At 32.7% G+C, this 21,868-nt stretch overlaps 1 protein-coding gene across 1 annotated transcript; it reads left to right on the top strand.

Annotated features, from left to right (window-relative positions):
• Nucleotides 1-16,326: 16,326 nt before the first annotated feature.
• Nucleotides 16,327-18,749, top strand: LOC111896707 (protein FAR1-RELATED SEQUENCE 5-like). The gene is made up of 6 exons (XM_023892686.1): nt 16,327-16,451; nt 16,679-17,035; nt 17,149-17,410; nt 17,498-17,623; nt 17,686-18,063; nt 18,138-18,749. The coding sequence occupies exons 1-6, from the start codon at nt 16,327-16,329 to the stop codon at nt 18,747-18,749; spliced, it is 1,860 nt and encodes a 619-aa protein (XP_023748454.1).
• Nucleotides 18,750-21,868: the final 3,119 nt, after the last annotated feature.

The following is a 21,868-nucleotide window of genomic DNA, read 5'->3' as shown; positions in this document are numbered from 1 at the left end:
GAATTTCTTAATATAAAATAATTTTTTCAATAAAGACAAAATTTCATAAATGTCCCCGTGGTTTCTGAAAAGCAGCAATTTAAGGATAATGTTGAAAAACCGCTGCACCATGGGTCATTGTGGTTTCATCTGTCATTGCGACAATGAACTTTTATGATTTTTCTGATTTGATAAATTATGTTTTTTTTCTTGCGCATTAGGTTATCTAGTTTTTATTATACATGTCAATTAGGCCATTATCGTTAGTTTTTAACCATTACTCGGTTAACTAGTTATCTAAATGACACGAATGGCCCCTATGTTTTAATTTTTTTTTCGTAATTGGTAGTTATCAGTTATGTTTTAAACCACACGACTAGAGCTACCATCATTCTGAAACTCTAGGGACCAAATTGTAACATTGACATTATTCTTCCCATTAAATCTGATGGAAAGGGCTTTTCGTGCTCGTGAAATCACGCATCTGAGACGATTTAGATCCTCATGGCCTCCATTTGTTTTCTTTTTCCAATCTCCTTCCTTCCATTTTTCTGATAACTCATTTGATGTGTTCATAGTTTGATTCCACTTCTAATTGCAATTCTTTTTTCTTATTTGGAATCGAGTGGAATAATTTTTGAGATTCAGTAAGTTTAACTGTCTGATATTGTTGGAAAAGATGAAGAACTTGTTAAGTATTGTTGTGACAAGAACTCGAGTTTCATGTTTTTTGGCAGGAGGTTCTTGATGAGCCTTTGCTTTTGCTTTTGTTTAATCTGCTTGATCGTGTACATTTGGCTGAAGAAACACATGTATGTGTGTTTAACAGCTATATTTGTTTAGAAATTAATGTTTACGTGCCTAGGGTTCTAATTGGGAGGAGTGTGTGTGTGTGTGAAGATTTCGGAAAATAATCGATTGTTGTTATTAGAAGAAAATGGTTCAAATCATTCACCATTAGAAATGCTACAAGAACCAAGCATCGACACTGATAGACTCAGCTACGAGATCTTTTCGATCCTCGAGAGCAAATTTTTATTTGGTTATGACGATCAGGAGCTTTGGCAACCTAAAAAGGTTTCTCCGAAAGTTTCTGTTGCGGCGGCTGACTACGAAGGTGTTCAGTCGATTAAGAACTAGAGAGGCAAAATCTGCGTTCTATCGATTGACGGTGGAGGAATGAGGAGTATCTTAGCAGGTAAAGCCCTAACATATCTGGAAAGCGCTTTAAACGAAAAGTCTGGCAAAAGAAGACAAATGGAAAAAGACGATTCAACCCTTCGAGCATTTTGGATCTTGTGAAATCTCATGGAGCTACTTTATACAATCAAGGAAAGTATTATCCTTTAGGAGTGACTCCAAATGAATCACAAATCAAAGACATTGTCGATTGGTTATCTTCATGTCACAGAGATTCAACAGGTTTAAGCACAGATAGTTTAGCAGATGGTGGTTATCCTAGAGCTGTTCTTTTAGGGGATTTAGTTTGTGGAATGGCAGTTGGGTATATAACTCCAAACGACATTATGTTTTCGTTTCGATCAAACACTGCGAAAGAGATGAAACGAAGTGGAGCTAAACATCACCTAGAAGATAAAGACGATGGTTAAAGAATGCATCCACGTTCTTCATTCAATGCGTGTTTAGAAGTCGTGAAATGTTACACTTTGGACCCTAGAGTTTCAGAATTATGGTAGTTTTAGTCGTGTGAGTTGAAACATGGTTGATAACAACCAATTACGAAAAAAAAAATTAAAACATAAGGTGTCACACCCCCGAACCAGACGACGAAAACGTTCGAGGGCTCGCGTGACTCAAATTGAATATCATCACAATGAATATACATGAATCATAACATAAATATCACCATGCATCAATATATTACAATTGGAATTGTTCACATCAAGTATATTGTTTTAACGTTACAAATCAATACATAAATTGTTTGATAGTTTTCAAAAACAAAACACACTAACATACTTGGTACTTATTCCTCGGCCTACCTGTTACCTGAGAATACAAGTTATTTTGAAAAACGGTCAACATATGGAATGTTGGTGAGTTCATAAGCAATGTTGTGATAAAATGATTTGTGTAGTTTGTAAAACCCAGAAAATCCGATATTTTCTGAAAAGATCATTGTTTATAAAAAGGTATGAAGATCCGTAAATATATGCATGATGATTTAAACACATGTATAATTGAAAAACTTTGTATTAACCGTACAAGTGCACAATGTTGAACTTCCCCGGAAAACCCGATGTTTTCCAAAAACATAAAATTACAGTTATTTCTCAAATAGTGATACCGCTGCAATGAATGATTTTTGATTACTCTTCCTTGATTACTCGGGTGGTGTTGGATTAATTAAGGTTTGCGAGTTGTTATAGCCATGCATTAATAATGACTAGTTATAACTACAGTTTACGAACGATCCTTAGAGGTGTCGCCTATTATCGCTCACTTAATCCAAACAACCTTGTTTACCATTGATTAACAATCTGAATTTGTTTACTTTGATTACTCATAAGCCTAACAAACAAGGAGAAGAGGAGTACGAAGTCCTGCTACTTCCATGAGTTATTTTAGGCTATCGGGGATGAAAAAGACACGTTGGCCCATCTCGTATTTGATTACTTTGACCTTATGACAATACTAATGGATCACTAGGGCCCGATAGCACTTAAAAAGTCATTTAAGTTCCCTTTACATGAAATTGGGTCATAGAAGGCCCAATAACATATAATCATTATCCATTGGGCCCAAAGATCATGTTAATGGACTTGCAAGGTCCAACAAGCATGATTTGAAACTTTCAAGCCCAAGTGTCGAATATTTACTTGTCTTAGGTATCGCATATCTACTAGAGAGTTCGATTTAACGATTGTTATTTTCTATAAATAAAATAATTGGTTTAAATATGTGGTTTGACCTTTTCAGCCCCTTTTCTTTTTATAAAAATAACAATTTTAGTCCTTTATATAAGAGAAAAGTCATTTTAAGCCCTTAAAACATTTTCTTGACACTTTTGCATCATAGATTTGTTGAAATGATATTTTTAACTCAAAAATTATTTTGTTAACAGTTTCAGCCCTTCCAGAATAGTATTTTCCGGTTAAAGCCCAACTTTTTGCAATTTTTATACTTTTAGCCCAAAATCCAAAAACTTTACATTTTCGATCCTTTTTGGAAATGAAAACCATCTTTAACCCTTGGAATAGTTTTGTTACACTTTTTATCCCCTGTTTTGAAGAGTTTACTGCTTCAGCCCTTTTAAATGTCATACTTTCGCAATTTTCGGCTTATTGGGCCGAAAAGCCCAAAATTTAGCCCATTAAGCTAATATTTACATTTTAAGTCCTTTGAAGATCATAATGTTCAGAAAAAATAATTATTGTAACTGTTTTGACCCTTTAGACCTTTAAGAAAACGTGATTTAGCAACTTTTAACCCAATTTTTGTATATTTGACAATTTAAGCCCAAAAATGAGTTTTGTGGTGAAATATGTTTATCACAATCTTATAAGTTATTATTCTTGACTAGTTTAGTGTAAGATAACTTATATCATGTTTGATTTCCTTATTATGTCATAGATCTCGAGATTTCTTCCCTTTTCGTTTACATATTCAACACAAAAACACATAAAATCACACATACATGTATAAAATCATACATAACATACACATACACATAGATCTACACATTTTACTTGTATTCTCCCTCATAAAACTCATGAAAACCGAAAAGAGAGGGGTATGAAGCTCACCTTGAGTTGTGGGTTCGGTTTTTGAAGAGAGAAATGAAGAAGATTCGATCCTAGCAAGCCTTCTTGGAAGATCTCGAACTTAGAGGCTTCTGAGATGATGAATTTTATGGAATAATCTCCTTGAAAAGCCCTTAGATCTTGAAAATTTGATAAAGAATGAAGAGAGTTTCGTTGAGAGTGTTTAAGTGAAATGTGTGTGTGTTTCTTTGTGGTTCTCGGCCGAGGGTAGAAAAGAGAGAGGAGAAGAGAAGTGAGTGATATGATGTGTGCATGGAAGTATGAGATTTGCATGGAAATCCAAGAGGTAGTAAAGAGGTGGCAATGGAAGTCAACTCTTCCCTTCTTTGTGTAGTTGGGCCGAGAAGAGGAGAAAGGAAAGAAAGAATATTGGGCTTCTTGTGTTTAAGCCCATATTATGATTTAATTAGGTAATTTTCGGCCCAAATAAATCAAGGAATGATTTTTATGACCCATTAGAGCTATATAAATTTGTTGTGGTCCAATAAGGCCCATTAAAGATAACCTAGTTCATTTTAGGCTTATAAGGCCCAAAATATTAAGTTTCATGTATATGGGTCCAATTAGGGCCCATTTGAGAGTTCTATGTTCAAGATAGTTAAATTGGAAGCTTATTGGTCCATTAGGCCCAATAAGGAAATCCTAGTCCAAATGGACTTAAACCGGGATTTCTAGGGTTTCCAATTCTTAGTTGACTATTTGCAGTGCTTGTATAAAGTGTTTGATTGAAGTTTTGTTGTTATTGAATAAGCATCATGCATGCTTTCACATTGTTGGCTTACAGTTGGTATAATTGTTGTTGTTACAAAACATCAAAATTCCTGGTTGTGACATAAGGGCCATTCGTGTCATTTAGATAACTAGTTAACGGAGGAATGGTTAAAAACTAACGATAATGGCCTAATTGACATGTACAGTAAAAGTTAGATGACCTAATGCGCAAGAAAAAAACATAATTGGTCAAGTCGGACAAATCATAAAAGTTCATTGTGCTACATTGACATTATCCATTTTCTTTGTACATTTGGATTTTATGACTAATACCATTAGAAAACACTATTAATTAATTGCTTCATCAAAGACCATTTACCTTACTTTTTTCCCTATTTTTTTGTCTGTTTATTGTTTCATCAAGGGCCATTAATGTAATTTGTTGTTATTAATAAGTGGCTTGGGTGAACAGCAGGTTGAGCCCTCGTCATGCCGAGCTCAGCTTGGCAACTCAGCTAAAACTTACCGATGAGAGAGGGTATTGGGTTTGAATATTTGTGAACATTGGAAGGGTTTATTGACCTTTTTTTCAAAAAAATAAATTTCAAAAAATTCCTCATTTTTACCCTACATAAATAACAATACATATTCTATTTTATCCCACTTCCCCATCTTCATTTTTTCACTAAAACATTACAATTTTTGTGAAAAAATACATTCTCTTTCCAACCCAAAAGCTCAAAAAAATATCAAAAGAAACACCCAAAACCCAAACATATCATATTCTTCATCAAATTTGGTTCAAAAACCAAAGCGATCCGTCAATTTACTTTCCACCAAATTTAAACTTTGGTGGTGTTTACTACCCATTTCAAACCCAAAACCAACCTCAATACCAAAATCAAGCACAATAACAAAATCAACCTCAATTCCAAAACCATCTACAATTTCAAAGACAACTCCAATTTCAATACCAACCATAAATGAACTTCTCATCCCAAATGAAAACCGACTTCAATCCATTTGATGATCTTCCCGACTCCCTAACAAATTTCCAAACCCAATTCCAAACTCAAGGGGAACCTAAAGTCATCCTTGAAACGGAATCAGAGTCGGAAGAGAATCCACAACCCCAAAAAATGGAAAGGTGGCTCCAAAGCAATGGACAACGGCCGAAGAAAAGGTGTTAGCTCGTGTGTAGGTGGATGATTCTAAAGATCGGTTGGTCGGAAACAAACAAGATTGTCCAACATTTTTCCAGAAAATTACACAATATTTTCTCACGGAGATGAATCTTGGAGAGTACCGAAAAAGGATCAAATTTATTCGAAATGTAGAAATGTCATCAAAGTGGTGATAGAGTCTAATGAGGTGTTTTTGAGTTTCAAACAACAATGACAAAGTGGTGAAAACGACAAAACAATTTTGAAAAAAGCTCTTAAAGTGTACCAAAATCAGAAAGGGGCCAATTTCAAATTTCTAGATGTTTGGAATATTTTGAAATTGTCAAAGAAAATGGCAAGAGGTCGACGCTTATGAAACATTTACGAGTGGTTCTTTTAAAGGAACCAAACATCTGAAAATGATGCATAGTCAATCATTCGATGCGTATGTCGGGATTGACCTCAATGAGGAGGAGCCTTTTGAGGCTCCAAGAGTCGCTCATCCCATTGGAAGAGACCTGTAACACCCGTTCATTTATTAGTTAAATAAATAAATAAATGAACAAATTAATAAATGAAAATAGCCCTAAAAGCATAATAGAACAGCAAAGAGTTAGTTTTGGGGGTTAAAATGTAATTCGGACTTAATTTGAAGAGATGTTGGAAGCTAAGGGCTGAATGGTAAGTATTGGACTAAAGTTGAGAAGATTTTATGGGGTCGGGGGCTAGAATGTAAGTCTTGGGCTTAATTTCAAAGGAATTTCAGAGGGCAGGGTTGAATTGGTAAATTAAGGACTTTGTTTGAAAATGAATCTGGTGAGGGGGACTAAACTCGTTAAAATATTAGAAGTTTGAAGAAAGAACACGAGTGAAGACCCGTTATTCCTCCCGTGTATGAAGACATAACCCAAGCGAAACCCTAAACCTAATCCATAGCAGCCGCCACATTGTGACTCCCCAGCCGCCATCTCTCTCTTCTCCTTTGTAGTTTCCGATCAGACGAGTCGCCATCGAAGAGTCACCGCCACCGTGACTGCGGGATTCCGTAACCGTGAACCACTGCTATCGGAGCTCGACAACCGACCGTATTCGCAGTCGATGTGGTTGCTGTTGCTGTAATGTGCGCCCATCGTCAGACGCCATGACCCTCTTGCTGGGAAACGAATTGGGGAGGAGCCCCTGCCTTTTTTCGAGGTCCGCCGCCACCATTCTTCTTCTTCTCTTTTTTGTTTAACGCCGTCGTCGATCCCTACGGTGATTCTCTGCTATGTTTTAGGTGTCGCCGCCTAGTCAAGTTCGTGCCATCAGAAGTTGTAGGTAACATGAGGATTGTGGAGCTAGCCATACTCGTCGGGTGTGGGTTGTGAGCCACCATTGAGGGCGGTTGCTGAATGCCAAGATCGTTGTTGTACCGCTGTTGTGACTGTCGATGCAAACCACCGCCTGCCGCCGCTTCTACTTCCTCCTGTCGGCCAAAAGTTGTTGCTGCAGTCGTCGGTCACCGCTGGTGGGTGTCTGGGGGTTGTTTTGTGACCATACAGCGGGTGTGTGTGCATGTATTCCTGATTAGTGCATGTTTAGTCTAACCGGAAATCACAAGGAGCCACCGCCACCACCGCAAGGTGGTGGCTGCCGCCATGCACCACCGCCGACCACTTCAAGGTGGTTTGTGTGTGTATGTTTAGCTTAGTTAGGGTGTGTGTTGCTTTGGTATTTTCGTTGTAATTGTAACTCAAAAGCGAAATAATGGAAAGAAATTAGAAACCACCACCTTAGGGTGGTGGCTGCCACCTCCCGCCGCCACCGACCGCTGTGTCGGGTGGCGGTGCGTTTTGTCTCTTGTGATTGATTCGTTTGGGGTGCTAGAAACCCTAATGGGCTTAGTGAAACCCTAATGGGCTCAAAGGAGCTCTAATGGGCCCAATGAAGCTTAATGAACTCTAATGGACCCAATAAAACCCTAATGGGCTTGATGACATTCTAGTGGGTTTGATAGGCCCAATAAAGCCCTAAATAACCTACAAGTCCAACAAATTAATAATGGGCTAGTATTTGAGTTGGAAAACCCTAATGTTAGTAAATCTTAATTTGGGGAATTAATCGGGACACACAGGAATTATTTAATAACTCGAGATATTAAATAATAATCATTGGTAAAGATTAATCTAAGCGATATTGGACTTAATGGATTAAGTCCTTAATGGGTTAAGTAGGAAACTTAACCCTAATCATCATTTTATGTGAAACCCTAATTTCACTTGGGTTTATTAATGGGCCATCCAAAGTCAAACAATTAGACTAGAATAATTTAATGGGCCTAGGGTAAGGCCCATGTAAGGGGCTTGGGCCCAATTTGGAAAATTGGGCCATAGATGGGCCATAGTTTGGGCCTTAATGATTATATGACGTTGGGCCTTAGAATGAGACCATGTATAGGCCTAGGCCCAATTTGGAAAATTGGGCCATGTGTTGGGTTTGATTCCTAATTGACTTTGGGCCTATAGATTGGGCCTTGGGCTTGAATGAGCCAAGCTTGGGGTAATGTAGTAATTATCCAAAGAATGTATTATTGGTTATGTGTTGGGACCCAATTATTAATTGGGTGATGTTTTGATATTGACAGATCGGGGATCTGTCATCCAGCAGTTGGGGTCGAGTCTGTGGGACTTCAGCAGTGTGGCGTTTGAGTCTACGGGACTTCAGTAGTGCGAGGTGAGTTACCTTCCAGTAGCGGTGGGTCTATGGCCACAATGCCGACCCACCAGTAGGAGCTGTATGTTAGATGATTGTCTTTGTGATATCATCTAGGTTTTCTACTACCTGATATGTTATATGGTGGCATGATACGTACATGTGATAGTAGTAGAGTTCGGTTGTTAGGACCGAAGGGTAGGTCAGACACCCTAGATATGTCTGACAGTATGTGATGATATATTTATATGCTGGCATGATATGTTATATGTGATAGTGGTAGTAGGAGGGGAATAGTCCCCAAGTTCGGTCGTTAGGACCGAAGGGTAGATCGGATACCCCAGATATGTCTGCTAATATGTTATGTTATGATATATGTGATAGTAGAAGTAGGGGTGAAATAGTCCCCAAGGATCGGTTGTTAGGACCGATGGGTAGTCAGCACCCCAGAATGGCTTGACATGGGTAGTCAGCACCCCAGAACGGCTTGACACGGGTAGGTCGGCACCCCAGAATGGCCGTACCGGGTAGGTCGGACACCCCAGAATTGCCCGACAGTATGTATGATATGTGATTGTATGGTATGTGGTATGATTGGGGAACTCACTAAGCTTCGTGCTTACGGTTTTCAGTTTTGGTTTCAGGTACTTCGTGTTTAAAGGAAAGGAGCCGGCTTGATCGCAGCACATCACACTATGGTTTTCCGCACATGAGATCTTTGGGATTACACTCTGATATTGTTTCATGATAACATGTTTGATTATTTCTACTTTGGTTTTGACATGACATGATATTACAAATGTTTTATTACACTGTTGGTTTTATAATGACGTATTTGAAAATTAAATTTTTGGCCTGTAATTTTGGGATGTTACAAGACCGAGCCAAGCGAAAGTGAAAAGCTGCAGAAAGTTGTTCAGGAAATGCTTTGGTTAACATCGACCAACTAACAAGCAAAATGGACCACTTGAAGTCGTATTTTGAACAATATTTGGTGATCACACAAGAGAAAAAAGCAAATTGTGTCATGATGATCTTTATGAGATACACTAACTCTCTCATAGGATGTGAAAAAGAAATAACGATAAAAGCAAAGAAGAGGTCGCAAAAAAATAACATCTAGGTTTCGTTATTTTATATCCATGGTTTCGTTATTTAAATTTCTAGGTTTCGTTATTTAAAAGCAAAGAAGAGGTCTCAAAAAAATAACATCTAGGTTTTGTAATTTGAAATTATATGTTTTCTTGTTGTGTGAAGTAATTTTTTTAAGTTTAATGAAATTTAAGATTTAAAAAATATATATATTTGAAATGTTTATTTTCTATATTAATTAATTTTAGAAAAAAATATCATATAACCGTGACAACCCACGCCATATTATGACAAAGTTTGGCTAAAGTGTGGCAAAACTGACGTGACGTCTACGTGGACAATAGCAAGTGTGCCACCACTCCCACTAGCCTAATGGATATCTGCAAATATATATATATATATATATATATATATATATATATATATATATATATATATATTGGCTCTATTGACAAAAAAGTCGCCCCTGATTTTTTTTTTTGCAATTTAACCATTAAAACCGATAAATCCTTGAAAAATTATATATATATATATATATATATATATATATATATATATATATATATATATATATATATATATATATATATATATATATATATATATATATATATGTTTTAAAATTGCAACCTAAGCCAAAGTTGGATCATAACAGCCAATTAAAACTCACTTTCGGCAAAACATAAATATAAGTTTGCCGAATCCTTCACGTGGGTTCTATAGCACAAAAAAATCCAAATAAATTAGATGATGTTCTTGCTTGTTAAAAAAAATCGAGAGCATAGAATTTCTCGGAGCATAAGATGACAAACGTAAATTTGCTTACGTGTTTTATTTGTGATGAGATTAAAATTTAAACACATTAATCCACTAATTCCTTAACTTATATCAAAATATTAGTTTACGTGTTTAAAATCAGTACCAACCATATGAATCAACCCATAAGAACCCATATGAATAAAAAATGCAAAAGAAATTATGTGAATGATTCAAGTCTTTAACTTTTGGTAAGTATTATAGAATTATTTATGCATAATTGATTTGTGCAAAAAATTTTATAACATATATATTTTAATATTCAAGATATGGCAAATATGTTATATAATATAGTAATTAGTTGTAAAACCTGTATGTTATATTAGAATAAAACACAAAAAATTTAAATATAAAGGTTTAAACAAAAAATTATTTAAATCTGAAATTGTAGATTTGAAACTTAAATTTTAAATTTTAGATTTTTAAAGAGACATATTAAATACTATATGAATAATATTGTAATTTATTGGTTATTTTCAATTAAGACAATTATTAATTGAGGTGTAAATATGATGTTTTAATTAAAAAAAAAAGATAAAAAAAATGAGAAAATTACAATGGAAAAAACATTTATCCAAAAATACCAAAAAATGACATGTGTCCAAGTTAATGAGAGAGTGACATGTGACAAAATTATTTTCATTTATTACGAAGGATTAATATAAATTAATTACTTTCTTAAAATAACTTAAATGATTAGTCAACAATCAATCTTACATGAATACGATAGATAGTTAAAACACAATAAACTAACTAACTAACTATATATATATATATATATATATATATATATATATATATATATATATATATATATATATATATATATATATATATATATATATCCTTGATCATGGTCTTATAAGATTATATTACTCTAAGTAGTCTCTCTGCTTTCATTCAAATTTAAGATGTTTATTAGAAACATGCATTTAATAAATAAGTGACAATACTAGGAAGGGCTACAATCTATTACAAGTTTATAATCCATGAAAATCACGGTTACAAAAATAATTAAATTTTCATAGTTAAAATTTAAAATTATTAATAAATTATTTTAAATAAATTATTAATTAAGAGATATTTTTTTAGTTATATAAAACTATACTCGTTGATTTAAATAAATACATGAAATTATATTATCTTAAAATTTGTTTTAATTTTATTTTAAATTTTATTAATTTAATGTATTTAGTGAGAGAAATTTAATTTTAAAATTTTAAATGGAGAATCAATAGGTTGACAAGTGATATGATATTAATTAGGATGTTTAATAGGATGACATATGACAAAAAAGGATAAACTTATTCTTTTATTAAAATAAGGATTTGCAGTTAGTTGAAGTATATTTGAATGATTTAATTAAATATCACAACTAAAGTTTCTTTAGTCCAACAATGAAAATGTATACGTAATATACAAGTACTTTGATCATTCATAAAATTTCGGACTTCACTACTCTTCTAAATTAATTCAATATTGGTATTAAACTAGTTTATAAAGTGTTACAGATATGTTTAAACCTCTTTGGAAGAGTTTCAAAGAGTAAGGGTTTGTCTAATATGTCTCTTACTGAGTCTCTAAGAGGCAGGGTGTTACTCAGTTATATTCAGACTGTTTAATACCATGCTTAGAAGTCTCTGACTTGGTTGAAACTCATTTGATATGTCACTTGGTCATATTCATAGCTATGTCTGACACAGTGGGTCTTGACTCAGTAAGATCTAACTTAATCAACAATTAATTATCACACGACCCTTAAAATATGAGATCTATAGTGGCGGTGACCGAGTTTGTGACCCCGAAGACCATGCACAATATAAGAAAGTAAGGCAATTACGATGACGCAATTAGGGACAACATGATTGGACAAGCTAGATGCCACCCCTAATGGTGTCCCAACTAATGTTGCAAAAAGATATTTTTCACCCATGCTTTTTGTGTCAGGGGTATTGCCTTAAAAAAATGGCTCACTTTCAACTGTTTCTCTGTTCTCTTGATTTTTAAAGCCTCGCTATTTTCTCTCTTACTAGTGTTAAACACCACCACCACCGATTTTTGCTGATAACAATAACCACAACCAAAGGCTTCTCTTTTCTATTGTCAATGACAACATACCCAAGATCAAAACTCCACCGCCAAGGATTTCTTTCAAGTTAGAAACATCTCTCTCTCTCTCTCACTATATATATATATATATATATATATATATATATGTGTGTGTGTGTGTGTGTGTGTGTGTGTGTTTAGGTTATTGTGTTCTAACTATCTATTATGTGCATGTAGGATTAATTATGGACTAATCATTTTAGTTATTTTAATAAAGTTATTAATGCATATTACATATTAAATATATAATGAGTATTAATAAAATCTTCAGCATTTAATATGCATTAATTACTTTCTTTAAATAACTAAAATGATTGGTCTAGAATCAATCATACATGCACACAATAGATAGTAGAAACATTTGAACCTAACTCTCTCTCTCTCTCTCTCTCTCTCTATATATATATATATATATATATATATATATATATATATATATATATATATATATATATATAGGGTCCGGTTCGGGTAATGACTCTTTTTTCGGTGAGGACTCGTGATGACACCTTAAAAAAATTTTAAAAAAAATACAAATCATAAAATCGAGCATATTACTATATCTGGGAGAAAAAAAAATTGAAAAAAAAATTTTCATCACTAAAATTGAATCATGGATCATAAAAATTGAATCATAAATCATAAAAATGATCATATACTTCAATTTTAATGATCCAATTTTTTTTCTCTCCGATGTAGTATTATGCTCGATTCTATGATTTGTATTTCTTTTTTAGATTTTTTTTCAATTTTTTTAAGGTGTTCTCACGAGTCCTCATTTTAAAAAGAGTCATCATCCAATCATGCTTCTCTCTCTCTCTCTCTCTCTATATATATATATATATATATATATATATATATATATATATATATATATATATATATATATATATATATATTGTAATAGCCCAAAATCCAAGTAAGATTTATGGTCCTTCTATTTTGAAAGTTGGCAAGTTTAGTCCTTTGAGTTGTATGTTGAATTGGCGAGTATGCTGGGCGTACTGGGGTGTACGCCGCGCGTACTCACGCGCTTAATTTGGACGCGGACTTGACCGAGTACGCTGGGCGTAGTGAGCCCAGATGCAAACCCTAATTTTTGGCTTGTGCACTAAGGAACATGTGGCCCTTTGCCCTAGCCACCATATTCCTTGAGTGATTCCCTTGAGAACTGAGATCCGTGCCTTAGCCTGTGTGTGTATGTTTTGAGCTTGGAATTAACTTTTCAAGGTGAAGAAGGGAAAGAGGAGCCATTGTTGGTGCTAGATGTGGAAGAACAAGTGTAGATCCATGCTCTACAGTGGTTGGAGATCTCTTTTGAGGTAAAAAGCTCTGAGCTTTCCTTGTTCTTCTTAAGTTTTGCTTTTTGGGACCATTTTAGGGTTTTTGGGTCCCAAGTTTGAGACTTTGTGTGCAAATAGTCTCCATGAGCATGAATTTGGCCTCTTCTAGTGTGTTTGATGTTAAGGGTTCATAAAAATCCAGTCTTGGTCGTGGATCTAGTGCCATGCATGAGTTATAGTCCCATTATGGAAAGAGAAATGGTGTTTTGAGCACAAAGTGACCTCTACAGCCATGCAAAGGCATAAAGGCCTCGACTTTATGGGTTAAGTCGTATAAAAGGAGTCGGATCTGGAGTTTGGACGAAAGTCTTAACAGATTAAGGTCTGAATGAATGGGATAAGGGAACTGGGTGTTACGCTGGGCGTAATCCCAATACGTGCGGCATAAAGTGTCGCGTACCCCGATTCTGTGGAAGCTCCGGGTACGCCCAGCGTACATGTTGGTACGTGCAGCGTAACCCGGAGAGGGTTGACTTTTGTTGACTTTTAGCGTTTGGTCAACTCTAGTGTATTTGAGCCAAGAAAGGAGGTAAAATGGTCTTTTACCCTTCCTGAGAGTGTTTAGAGAGTTTGGTCTAGCCTGGGGAAATTATGTTGATGACGAGTGTATATTTCATATGATTAGGCGGAGGCTAGGTCCTATTTACCGAGTTCGAGGTTTTCCGAGTTACCGAGTTACGTGAGGTGAGTCTTCTCACTATACGTTACCTTGAGGGTATTCTAAGTTGACCAGAGGGTCTTATGTGCTATATACGAGAATATGTGTTATATTAGAGATTACATGCTATGTGTTATTTGTATGTTGTATGATTATATAGACCGGACCGGAGGGTCCAACGATTCAGACCGGGCCAGAGGGCCCAATGAGCTATGACTGGACCAAAGGGTCCGACGAGTTGCGGGACTGGAGGGTCCCGCTGAGACATCTTGACCAGAGGGTCGGGTTTAGCCTCGAGTGGCGTATTTGTGGTATGTGGTATTTTGGGGAACTCACTAAGCATTTATGCTTACAGTTGTTGTGTTTGATGTCTCAGGTACCAGCGAGGACCGTGGGAAGGCGACGGCTTGACTCGTACACACCCACACCGATGGAGTTCACATTAGAGAGATCTTGGGATTTGTTTTGAAAACACTATTGTTTTGGATTTGAGATTATGATATGATATACATTTTGTGGTTTAAAATGAAAAATTAAATTGGAAATTTTACGTTGTTACATATATATATATATATATATATATATATATATATATATATATATATATATATATATATATATATATATATATATATATATATATATAGATCCATTAAGAAATGAGAAAATGGTAAGAAGGCAAGAAGAAATAGTAATTAATGATTGATAAAGGGATGAAATGTAATATTGGAGCCAGGGATTTATTTAAGTAAGTGGTTTTAAAATTGGTAGGAGTAAGTCACGTTTCCAATGGTGATATTAAAGACTTGCATCAGTTACAAAGTAAAAATTGTTTTTTGCCTATTTTCTTGCCTGGGCTTTTTTTGGAACGACTAAGCATGATATAAAGAGCAACCAACCTCTATGAAGAAACTCATATATACATCCACCGATTTCCAGATTCAAAAGGCAGAGGTATACGGATTTACATTTCACAACCAAGAGAAGAAGACGCATCAAAGGTTAGAAGCTTCAACTTATTAATCAATGAATTTGCAGATTCGTTAAACATAATTCGAAGAAAGAAGTTTACTGATTCACGTTTTTTTTTGTTATTTTTATATTTTTATTTTGTATTTGAATCTAAAGAATGCAGTTTTTAACTCTATGTTAATGTGAATATGTTGATTCAATATGATGTATGTTGTTATACACTAGGAAACTAGTGATTAAATCTGTCTGATGAACAATTTTTGTGATTCATTACATTTTGTGATGCTTCTTATGTTATTCAATCGTGTTATAAAAGAAGTTGATAACTGATGCAAGCTGTTTCTTGTCTTGTAAAAAATGCTAAACAAAGGTTTTAATTAAATATGAGTTGTGCCTCCTATTTTTCGGTTAGTTGATGAAACACTGGATTCGTTTAGGTGTTTTTAATGAAACAGTTTAAAAAAAACACAAGTGTCAAAAAAACTGAAGCACTTGAATTGAATCACTGGAATCAGTAATACAGATATGATGAAATGGATTCGTTACGGTGTTTTTTAATGAAGCAGTTAAAAAAACAAGTATTACAAAAAGTGAATCACTTGAACTGAATCACTTGAATCACTTGAATAACTTGAATAACTTGAATAACTTGAATCAGTAAGTATAAAAACAATGATTTTACAGTGTGTATAATATGTATAAAAAATAAATAATGTAAGATTTAAAGTATGTGAATCAGTTTATAGATGAATCATTTTTTAGATTAAAGATGTTGTCTGCATAATTTTATGATGTTTCCTAGACTACATTTCCAATAAACCCAACAGGAAATAGCTTAAAGTTGGTAATCTTTATTAATTGTGTATTAACTAAATCTAACATAAATCTTTTTATGTGTTACAGATATGTCTGAATCGCAACCAACAAGTATTCAGTCTAATGAGGTTTAATGTCTAGAACTTGTGGGAAAAGGTTGGACACCAGAAGTCGAGTTGAAACCATATGTAATGCAAGTGTTTCCTTCATATGATGAAGCACTGGCATTTTACAGAGAATATGCATGCAATAGTGGGTTTGAAATACGAAAGGCAACTACAAAGCAGTCAAAAAAGGGAGATGGTTATTCCCGTAGGTACATAGTATGTAATAGGGAGGGAGAGAAAAAAAAAGTTCATTTGATAGTTTGAAAGACCAGAGCAAACAGCGTCGTAATCGGCCAAGTCACCGAACCCGATGTAAAGCTTGTATCCGATTGAAGGTTAATGATGAAAATCTTTGGGTGGTCAAATATTTTGAGGAGAAACACACACATGAACTAGTTAATCCAGAAGATTTTGTTTTTTTTTTGAAAAGTAACAGGAGGCTTACATATCATCAGAAACAACTTGTAAATGATGTTTCAGATATAAATATTGGTCCAGTTAGAGCATTCAAGATATTGAAGCAAACACAAGGTAGATTTGTCAATGTAGGGGTAACAGAAGTTGAATGTAAGAATTTGAAAAGGGATATGATAACATATATTGGTGAGAGTGATGCGGACATGGTAATTGAGAAGCTTACTAAAAAAAAGGAGTATTTACACGACTTTAATTTTGAATATTGTGTGGATAGTGAGGAGAATCTATGTGGGTTATTTTGGGCAGATGAAGAAGCAAAACGTAATTATTCTGTATTTGGAGATGTTGGATTCGATGCTACTTACCGAACAAACAAGTATGCAATAGCTTTACTTATTAAAAAATTATCATGTTTCAGTTTGGGCGTATCATATGAACTTATAGTGAGTAATAACAAGTTTAATTCATATCTTATTACTTGTTTTATAGGTACTTCATGATTTTCATGCCATTTACTGGTATCGACAATCACAAAAAATGTGTCACTTTTGCTGTTGGCTTACTTGCTAGTGAGTCAATAGAATCATATAAATGGTTGTTAATGGCTTTTAAAATTACTTTTGGATGGGAACCAACAATGTTGATGACCGATCAAGACCCGACTATCAAACAAGCGATTCCAGCTGTTTTCTCACCATCATGTAGGCATCGATTGTGTATGTGGCACATATCACAGAAGTTCACCGATAAGGTAAAGAATATACCCACATAATACATTGTATGCATTACTTGAATTGACAAATTTTTATGTAATGATGATTACTAGTTGGTTTTTCAGTTGGGTTCACATATGTCAAAGACGGGGGTGTTGAAATGTTTAAACATTCTGATATGGAATGAACGAATCAGTGCAAACGAGTTTGATATAGAATGGCAATCAATAATGGATGAATACGATTTAATAGTAACAATTGGTTTAACGAAATGTTTGCAATACGAGATAAATGGATTCCTGCTTATTTTCAGGATTGCCACTTATCAGGGTTAATGCGAACGACATCAAGATCGGAAGGTGAGAATTACTTCTACGGGTTGATGCCAAATGCAGATTTGCACTTAATTGAGTTTGTCGGTCATTTTGAAACGGAAATGGAAGCACAACGTTTTGTTCAACTTAAAAATAATCATGACTCGCGTTACATGAATCCTGAAATTATAACTAAATTGCTGATTGAAGAGGAGGCATCTCAAACATTCACACGAACTGTGTTCTTTGAAGTTCAAATAGAGATAATGGCATCGATGCTTACATGCTACTCAATTAAAGTAGTAGAATATGATGGAATAACTAAATTCAGCATCAAGGATACTGACAAAGATGTAAAACATTTTGGTGATTTTGAGGTATGTATAATCTAGTCCGTTGTATCTAGTATTGGTTTAAAAAAACTGATATTATTATTTTGTAATATTGACAGGTTTCATTCATGAAATCCGATTACACTGTTAGTTGCTCGTGTTTACGATTCAAATTAACTGGGTGTCTATGTAGACACTGCTTTTATGTATTAAGGATATCGGTTGTGGAACATTTCCCTAAAAAATATGTTTCAAGAAGATGGACAAAGGATGTGGTGCCGAGATCAGCAAGCGGATATAATACATGTCAGTTTCCTACAAATGATGCAAATGAAGATTTTAAAGCAATGATCCGGGACATAGACTTTTCAGTTGATTATTGTGTTGATCGGCTAGTTTCTAATATGGAAAAGCTAAAGTTATATAGACAGAAAGTAAAGGAGTTGACGAAAGATGTTGAAGAAGGAACACGAAATGCACGACCCATGACGAACATAGCCTTCATCGGATCGGTACTTGGTGTTGAGAAGAGAGATAAAGTAACGGTTAAAATTCCAGAAGGAATCAGAAACAAAGGTAGTGCCCCGATTAAGAACAGTATGATAGGACAAAAAGAGACTGCGATTGTGAATGCTAAAAAGGGTTCGAGAAAATGTGGACGATGCAGAAAGTATGTTGATCATAATGCTCGCACTTGCCAACAAAAAGCTAATGCTTCTACTTCTAAATAGTTTGGTTTTTCCTTCTTATATATTAAGTTTTCAAGAAAAAAAATGTTATTTTACAAATAAAAATGAATGTTTGAGTTCTACATTTATGCAATGTTCTTGCAAGAATAAATGCAGATAGTTGAAGTGTTATTTTTAATAAATTACTATCTATGCCTGAATCCACGTTATGGTATTGTTAATGCTTAGATGATATGTGATGTCATAACTACATGGAGCATCAGTTTATGTGCCATACGTTAGTTACATGGCATGAATTAAAAAATGATTTAAATATATTAATTATTGTTTAAAAGGATTGGTCAAAAAATAAGTAGACTCAATCTGACATGGTAGCATTATTTGTAAATGGTAAGAGGATTAATAAATTAAGCTAACTTTTTTGGATGAATCCAATATTTCATTCTGTCGATATAACATACTAAGTAGTAAGACACGAAGCTAATTTTGTTTACTTAATGTATTGAGACAGTAAGTGCATTTGTGTAGATCACATACTATACTAGCTCTAATTCTTACATGATAAGTTTACTTAATGTATTCACATGCTATAGTAGCTCTAATGTATTAAGACAGTAAGTGCGTATGTCTAAATCACATGTTATAGTAGCTCTAATGCTTATATGATAAATGACGCCTTAACAAACTTGAGAATTACTTTATGTGACACTAGGCGAATGCCCGCGCGTTGCGCATAAGCATTTATATAGTTGAAATCTTTACAAATATATATTTTTAAAACAATATCGTTGTTAAATTTGATATAATAATATCGTTGTTAAATTTTTTAAATATAACAATATGATAATATATACATCTATTAAAATTGTATAATCTCAATCTTTTGAATGACCTCTACCTGCGGGTTACTCATGAATAAAATTAAATATAATATATGGTTAATATTATTTATAGTTGTTATTGTTAATTCATTTTTAAAATTTGTTTGCTTAACGCTTTAATTTCTATCAATGTAATTATTTAAAACATCAAACATTTTTTTAAAGGTAACAATATAATCATTTATATAGAGTTATTTTTAACTATTGTTATTGTAAGTTATTTTAAGCTACTTATTTCAAAAAATTTAACGATTATAAAAATATCTTTAAAAAATATTTTAATGAATTGATATTACAATTTAATTTTTGTATTTAGCACTACAATTTATCACTTTTCACTATTCACAAAATATTATTTGGGTTTTTTTAGTGGAACTGAAATTTATATTAAAGTTGATCCTCTAATGTTATATTTAAATTAACAATTTAAGTATTTTGTTCATACAATTCAAAAGTTGTAGCTTTAAACTGATAATCGTTTACATACAACAACATATTAAATCTAATAAATTAAGTATAATATGTTAAAAGTTAAAGACATAACTTTATAAGTAGAAGTAAAAATATTATTTTAATATTGAAATTTAGTTAATTTTTTTTATTACACTTTAGGTTTGATACTTATTTAACCTTATTAACCAATTTATTACCATTATTAGAAAGACACTACAATTTATCATTTTTAACTATTTACAAAATATTCTTTGGGTTGTTTAAGTTGAACTAAATTTTATATTTAAGTTGATCCAATAAGGTTATATTTAAATTAATAATTTAAGTATTTATACAAATTGATCAAAAGTTGTAGCTTTAAAATGATAACGGTTTACATATAACATATTAGACCTAATAAATTAAGTATAATATGTTAAAAGTTAAAAACAAACTTTATAAGAAGAAGAAAATATATTTTTTTAATATTGAAATTTAGTTTATACATGATTACACTTTAAGTTTGATATTTATATAACCTTATTAACCAACTTATAATAATTATTAGAAAGAAATTGAAAAGTCATGGGAGTTTCAAATGAATGTGGTGAAAGGAAAAAATGAATGAAAGTTTCAAATGAATGTGGTTCAATAAAAAATGCAAACTTTATAAGTATACTAGGCGAATCCCCGCGCGTTGCGCGAGAATAAATATCTATAGTTAAAATAATAACTTTTACCAAATTATTATTTAATATTTCTACTTTGAAACAAAATGTTAGTACTAAAGCAAACGTATAGTTAACATATTAGTTTTATTAAACATTATAGTTTAATTTTTAAGTCATTGTGATATATACAATTATTTGATAATTTTATAAACCGTTTAATACTGTGTAAATTATATATCAAATTAATGATAATATAATGGGTAACAAAATGTATGAACAAAAATATGAACTGCAACTTTTAGTAACATAAAAATAGAAAAACATCTATTATAACATTTGTATTAAAAAAGATATATATACAACGAATAATAAAAAAATATGAAAAATAAATACTATAACTTTTAATAACATAAAAATACTAAAACATCTATTATAACATTTATATTAACTCTTCATATTTAAATCACAAATCTTTTCAAATACATTAATGTTTTTAATAAGCAAAACTTTACAACCTTATAAAAGAAAGGAAAATAAAAAGTTATTAGTGATTACTAATTAATAATCATCAGTTAAAAACTCTTGAGTTGTAACTAATAAATATACATAAATTAGAAAACTCTTAAGTTGTAGTGTGAGTTTCAAATGAATGTGGTACTTGGAAATGTATATTTATTATTATTATTATTATTATTATTATTATTATTATTATTATATTCGTGTAAATAATTGGTTTTGATGCATCATTTTAATCCCTTCAATTATTAAACATAAATATATTTAATTATAAATTTATAACATACATAGGTTCATATACATGTTAAACAAATCACATATAATATATATATATATATATATATATATATATATATATATATATATTCGTAAATGTCATATGTAATTCTTGTCGTAGTAATATGGATAAATTACTTTCATATGAAAAACATATCATGATAAGTCTATCATAATTACATATCAAATGTTCAAAATTATGTTATCTTTTAAATATTATCTTTTAAGTATGTTGTGTAGGATAACCCAACAAAAATATAATAGAAAATAAACATAATCAAAATAGAAAAACTACAATCAAATAAATAAGAGCATTGGGTAGTTGAATATATAAATAAAGACGTTACATAAACATACATTTAAATCAAAATAAAAAACTAACATT

The sequence above is a fragment of the Lactuca sativa genome, chromosome 1 (assembly GCF_002870075.4).
Source record: "Lactuca sativa cultivar Salinas chromosome 1, Lsat_Salinas_v11, whole genome shotgun sequence".
Classification (NCBI taxonomy): domain Eukaryota; kingdom Viridiplantae; phylum Streptophyta; class Magnoliopsida; order Asterales; family Asteraceae; genus Lactuca; species Lactuca sativa.
This window is presented reverse-complemented; position numbering and strand designations above follow the sequence as displayed.

Coding starts and splice junctions, on each gene's coding strand:
- LOC111896707 (XM_023892686.1), top strand. CDS start 16,327: ATGCAAGTGTTTCCTTCATATGATGAAGCACTGGCATTTTACAGAGAA. Junction 16,452..16,678: donor GGAGATGGTTATTCCCGTAG/GTACATAGTATG, acceptor GAAAAGTAACAG/GAGGCTTACATATCATCAGA. Junction 17,624..17,685: donor TGGATGAATACGATTTAATA/GTAACAATTGGT, acceptor GCTTATTTTCAG/GATTGCCACTTATCAGGGTT.